This window comes from Apium graveolens, chromosome 7 (genome assembly GCF_009905375.1).
Source record: "Apium graveolens cultivar Ventura chromosome 7, ASM990537v1, whole genome shotgun sequence".
NCBI classification, from domain to species: Eukaryota; Viridiplantae; Streptophyta; class Magnoliopsida; order Apiales; family Apiaceae; genus Apium; species Apium graveolens.
The window spans coordinates 140,355,302-140,361,457 of record NC_133653.1 but is presented as its reverse complement, the minus strand read 5'-3'; the positions used below and the strand labels follow the sequence as shown (position 1 = coordinate 140,361,457).

The window sequence follows — 6,156 nt, the reverse complement described above, 5'->3', positions numbered from 1 at the left end:
CTTTTAGGACACTGAGGATTAACATTACACACTTCTCGAGCGTACGACTTACGAGAGTTGTTTGACATGCCTCCGACGGCATAACCCCTGAAAATTACGTTGACTATTCTATCGTCTTGTCTCTGATGAGTTTGGCCTTGTCCTTCAATATAATGAACGAAATGACCTTTCCAGATTTAGGATTCAACGAGATTGCTTAATTGGTAGCATTGTTCAGTAGTGTGTCCAGTATCTTCATGATAATCGCAATATTGAGAGCTTGAAGGATGGCCCGGCTTCATCGGCCTCGGTGGTCAAAAGTCAGGTTCTGTCTTTAAAATTGCCAAAATCGTTGTTTTATCAACTGTGAGTTTAGTAAACTCTTTATCTTTTATGTCCCGGGCCTGTCATTTTTGGTCTGAGAAAGACCGTCGTTGATATTCATGACACCTCAGAGTTCGATGTTCTTATTTTCTATTATCTCTTCTTGTTAGTGAACGTCGAAGGGATTTGGAATCATATCCTCGCGATCTTGGGGTCAGGGGACTATGAGTTCTTGACCTGTCATATTTGTAACTAGAGCGTCTTGGAGATCTTATACTACCCACTGCCTCTTGGAGTGTCATACAGTGTTCAACAATTTGGAACGCTGCATGAAGGTGTTAAGGATGTTTTTCTATGAGTTCTCCTAGTAAAATGCCATGTCGGCTTCCATCAATGCATGTAGCTAAATAATTCGCCACCAAAGGCTCCTCTAGGTATGTTATTTTAGATATAGCTTGACGAAAGTGACATAAATAGCTTCTCAGAGATTTGCTAGGCCGTTGTCGCATCGTAATCAAAGATGCCGTAATTTTGCCCCCTTTGTAGTTGCTTGAAAATCTTGTCTGAAACTTAGTCTTCAACGTAGTCCAAGAGTCGATTGACCTACACGGGAGATTGTTGTACCAACGTAGGGTTGTGCCTTGTAAGCATGTAGAGATGGTAACGGGCGACTTCTGAGTGTCCGTAAAATACTATCCGACCGTCAAAGGTGTTAAGGAAATCCGATGGGTCAGAGGATCCATCAAATTGATCAAGTGCCGGAGTTTTTAAAATCCTGTCTATTTTTGCTTTCTCGATGCTTCGAGAAAGAGGGCTTTCCACCGGGGCTTCAAACCTCGATTGAGTACGAACTAGATCCCGTAATTGGGCCATATCTTTCTGCATTTTTAAGAACTCCTCCTGTGAAATCGAGTCTTTCGACACCGACCCTTGCGGAATTCTTGACCTGTCATCTCAGGAGTTTCAACAGATCCACTTCTGGATCTCTTTCGCGAGGGGTTCCCACTGCTCTCACAAGCAATGCGCTCGAAACCACCAACAACCTTGTTTCCACGATCGTCTAAAAGCTCAATGGAAAGTGTCTGCGATGAAGGATTTTCATCAACCCTCGACATATCGACAGCTCCAGCCTTCGATTTCTTGACCAACATCATCATGGCTTTGTCCATCTCAACCAAAACCCCGCTCTCCAACAACTTCTTCAGCGATTTACCTGTAACTGAAACAAGAAATTATTTCTTAGGAAAACATGGTGTTATTAAGAATAAAGGTAGAAGTGAGAAAAGAAATAAGCAATACAATAATTCTCCTCCAAGTTATAGATAATAAATCCTAACGATGATGATCCTCTAAAAATTTACAGTCTTTCAAATCATTGTGCGTATAAACAGGCCTCGACCCCTGAAACCAATCAAGGTATGTAACATCGTACTTATCAAGGTTGTGCAGATACTCGAGGGTCGATTGTGTTACTTTACGACAAGGTCTAACAAACTCTAAATCTCTCCCGCCTATATACACCCATTTAGGATGATAACCCGAGTTAGAGGACTTAACACTAAATATCTTGGGACGCTTAGTTTGAGTATCAAAATAGACTTGCCCGTTGTAATACCTAATACAGTATATCGAAAAGAATAACTTTATAGAAGGGATCTGATCTCGCTCGTTGCATAAGGCTATAAAGCCGCTTACCTGAGCAACAGAGTTGGGCGACAACTGTGTTATACCACAACCTATAGCCTTGTACATTGCTATATGGAAGGGATGCATCGGAAGCCGAAGCCCATACTCAAACATAATCAATGGCACATCGTACACCCCAAACTCCGCACCCACATTCAATCGTCGGCGGCCGGAATCCGCAACCTATACCCATTTTTTAAGCCAACCCAAGAACCTAACATAGTCATATTAGCTTGTGATTAGAGAAATGGCTAATGTAATCAAGACTACAGTCACGGGGAAATTCAAGAAGCCCGGACCATTTTCGGGTCGATTGTCGTCCCCAGTTCCAATTTACCTATTATATTTAATTTTTTGTGGTCAAATTGAACATAATTAAATATCAATCTTTCATTATTTAAAAAACTGAAAAATAAGTATTAAAGTAGATTCTTCATACTTTCTAATAATATAATTTTTATAATTTTTCTAACTATATACTCAATATAATTTTCGGTCAAAATTAGATAAATTTAATTACAAAAAGTCAAATAGAAAAAATAAATTAGGCCGAGGGAGTAATAAAAATCAGATCAACCAAAATTGATGTTGGACCGGAGAGGAAAAGGGCCGAAGAAAATTGTAAGCCAACCCGGGCCGTGTAGAAAATAAACTAGGGTTCCCAAACCCTGCTCCCCTCGTATATAAACACAAATTACATACAAAACCCCCCATCACACATAACCTTCCAAAGTTACAAAGCCGCCTCAAAAAAAGATGGGAGTTTATACATTTGTGTGCAGAAGTTCCGGCGGAGAATGGACTGGAAAGCAACACAAAGAAGGAGATCTAGAAGCTTCTGCTGCTTCCACTTATGAGCTTCAGAGGAAACTCGTTCAGACCGTTTTGTCCACTGACTCTTCTGGCGGCGTTCAGTCCTCTTTCTCCTTTGTTTGCCCTAATTCCGCTGTTTTTCAGGTTCCATTTCGTCGTCTTTATTTGTTAATTTCTACAGTTATTATAATTCAGTCGTGTTTAATCGTCATATTGTTCAAACGAGTTATTACGTCTAATTTGTTTTTTTTGTTTGTGGTTTATTGTGCTTTTAATCATGTAGTCTTCGGGAAAATTGCGTAATATGTGGTCATATCATATCCTGTAGTGTGGCTGCTGTTGATTTATTTTATACGATTTTATTTGTGATCGTTTTTAGATGTTAATAGATTTGGGAATAGTGTTTGCTTCTGATGATGATTTCAAATACTTTCGTTCTTCCGAGAGATGTTCAATGAGGAAGAATATTGGAGACCTGAACTGAAGAGGCTTATTTATTACTAATACTTTGTTTTTGTTTGTGTTTGTTTAAGTCTCTAATGATGATTACCGTGTAAGCTTTCTGAATTAATTTTTGCTGAAAGTTATGGAGACCTGAACTGAAGAGACATGTTTTTTGAAAACAAATCACACATCCTCTTGTATCTCATTGTGCAACTTATAATCTAAGCAAGCCGCATTATGCCCAATGGTAGAAATTTAATCTCTGTATTTCTGTGAATAATTGATTTAAAGTAGAGTTGGTGACTTGGATTAAACTATCCAACTGCTTGTACAGACCATAATCCACAAAATATGCGGTTATGTGTTGGTGTCTATGGTTGAGTCTTATCTTTGAAACTTGTGTGTTTGTGCAAGTAGATAGTTGCTCACCTCAGATTTGCTTTAAGGCTCACTTGATAATGTATTCTTTTTGGATAAGTAGCTTTAGAGATATTCAAATCATTAAAATCTCCTAGAAATACAAGTACAAGAAGCATCACACGGAACAAATAGCCTTTGAGATTTCCTAAGCTTTGTGATGATAATAGGTAGATTGCCTTAAATGAATTAATAAATTTTTGCAAATCGGAATGGTAGTTATGTGATGCTAACAGTTTACTGCAAATTGTTTGTACATTATTGTACCATTGTTTACTTGCATTAGTCCTGAGTTGTGTGTATATGTAATGTATATTTTGATTGATTACCTAATTAGAATGACTGATACATACAGGTGATTGTTGGTGGTGCTGCTCTTGTCGGAGGCGGTGGGGTAGCTGCTGCAGCTTCTGGAGGAGCTGCACCTGCTGCTGAGGCAGCAGCTCCAGCAGAGGAGAAGAAGGCAGAGAAAGAGGAGAGCGAAGATGAAGACTTGGGATTTTCACTCTTTGATGATTAGTGTGTTTTTCAGCTGCAGAGAAATTTAGTTAATTTTTGTTTTATGGATGTTTTGAAAGGCTGGAACCTTGTATTTGTCTACGGATTTAATGAAATGATTTGCTGTTAAACAAGTTTGTTACATTTTGGCACTTTGTGGCGAATGATTCAACATTCTCAGTGCTTGAGTCTTTAAGTTTTAAGTGATTGTTTCAGTTTAAATCCTGCAATTTGTGTGTTAAGATATGAAATAGCCAAACAGGGAACCTAATAAGAAGGGAAGAAGTTGTGCTAGCTTCTGTAAGCTTGAATGAAATAATATTATGACTTCAGATGGGAGAAAGTATTTACTTCAGTTGGGAGATCCATAATATGAACATTCTCTGATTGAAAAAGTTATGCTTGAAATTAGTATATTAGGCTTGATGATAATTCTAGGACTTTTTATAAAATAATCAATGATCTCAATGATTTAGAATTATATCAAAGTTTCTTTCAGTATAGATTTGACATTTGTTTTTCAACACCATTCATGCTCAAGCTTTTTTTTTGTCGTCATTTGAAACATTTTCACCAAGACTTTATATTTTGTCCAAGGATCCATGGATGTAATATATATCTCACACTAAAAAAACAATTTCTAGAGACAAGATAAACTTTCTCGGAAGCTAAATTCTGAGAACACTAAAAGAATCAGTATAGATCACGTCTTTGTATCAATTATCTAAAACATCCAAAAAGCCGCCTCCCTCCTCTATCCCTTCTCCTAGGGTTTTGTCAATTTTCAAGTAAATAGAGGGGCTTCTACCGGTTTTCTCCAGTAGAAAGCCCCAATCCCTTCATTTTTTATTCTCGTTTATTTCTTTTCAATAAAACCCAATTTTTTTTTGGGTATTTGTGTGTCTCTCCTCTTGGAGTGTGTATCTGTCTCTCCTTTTGGAGTGTTTGTTATGTTTTTGCTTAGTCTTGGATTAATCAGGCTACTTTGAAAATGATTTATGTGATTTTGTGGGAGATCTGTTTTCCGTGCATTAAATTTGGGCTGGTGCCGATTATTACAAGAGCTTACTTTTCACAACTAAAATGTGTTCATCTTTTGAGATCTTTCACTCTCGGCTTGTCTATAGCTGGTTTTTGGCATGTAGATAGCTTGGGTGCTTCTGAACATTGGGCTACAGGTGGTGCGTATGTGAAGGTCATTTGTGATATTACTAGTTCCAGAATTGATGCATGTATGATCGATCAGGAAGCCATTTTAATCTTTTTTCATTCAAAGAATCGTGAGATTCATTATGTTAAACAGTCTGAAAACATAAGCGACTATTTGCTTAGCTCGTTTATTTGTTTAATCCTGACTGTATTTTTTCGATGGGAGTTTTGTTCCTATTGAAATTAAGTTGTAATTTTGGTTGATGCAATTTATAAAAAGCATTTTGTCAAAAAAAAGAATCAGTATAGGCTGTAAACATTTGATTAAATTCAATGAAGTATAATAAATAGCCTTTTTTCCAAAAACAAATTATGTTATATTTTAATATCAAACGTTTAATTATTATGATATATGTTAGACATTTATAACACATGCAAGTTGTAACAATGCTTTACTACTATGTTCAAGGAACACATGTAAGATTTTGTGGAAAAAAATGATATAACATTTTAATAATTTTGGATTTCATTTCATATTGAGGTAAATATAGTATCTTGTGATGCTCCTAATAGAAAAACCTCTAGAACTTGGCAAATTGGGTTTTAAAATTTGTTATGATACTCCTAATAAAAATCTCTAGAACTTGGCAAATTGGGTAAAAAAGACATTTAAAATTTGTTAGCAACTATTATAAAAAAAACACAATATCAAATATAAGGATAATTAAGGAATAAAAAGCTGAAAGAAGCTTAGGAAAAAAAGCTAAAAGAAAAAAGGGGACATTCATTCATGATTACAAAATTTATTAAAATTTTAAAAATCAAATGCATTCAAGCAAGCACATT

The 6,156-nt window shown here is 36.4% G+C and overlaps 1 protein-coding gene and 2 non-coding genes across 3 annotated transcripts; all 3 read left to right on the top strand.

The window, feature by feature from the left end:
• The first annotated feature begins 2,686 nt into the window (after nt 1-2,686).
• LOC141672061 (large ribosomal subunit protein P3-like) lies at nt 2,687-4,364 on the top strand. Its single transcript, XM_074478554.1, has 2 exons — nt 2,687-2,946; nt 4,019-4,364. Exons 1-2 carry the CDS (start codon nt 2,746-2,748, stop codon nt 4,181-4,183), a joined length of 366 nt encoding a protein of 121 aa, XP_074334655.1. The 5' UTR covers nt 2,687-2,745; the 3' UTR covers nt 4,184-4,364.
• On the top strand, nt 3,209-3,292 carry LOC141675965 (small nucleolar RNA Z159/U59). Its single transcript, XR_012556586.1, has one exon. It is a non-coding gene; the product is annotated as a small nucleolar RNA Z159/U59 (small nucleolar RNA).
• LOC141675966 (small nucleolar RNA Z159/U59) lies at nt 3,335-3,411 on the top strand. The gene has a single exon (XR_012556587.1). It is a non-coding gene; the product is annotated as a small nucleolar RNA Z159/U59 (small nucleolar RNA).
• Nucleotides 4,365-6,156: the final 1,792 nt, after the last annotated feature.

Excerpts from the sequence above, each read along its gene's own strand:
- LOC141672061 (XM_074478554.1), top strand. The coding sequence starts at position 2,746 with ATGGGAGTTTATACATTTGTGTGCAGAAGTTCCGGCGGAGAATGGACT. Across the intron at positions 2,947-4,018 it reads CTAATTCCGCTGTTTTTCAG|GTGATTGTTGGTGGTGCTGC; the intron begins GTTCCATTTCGT and ends TGATACATACAG.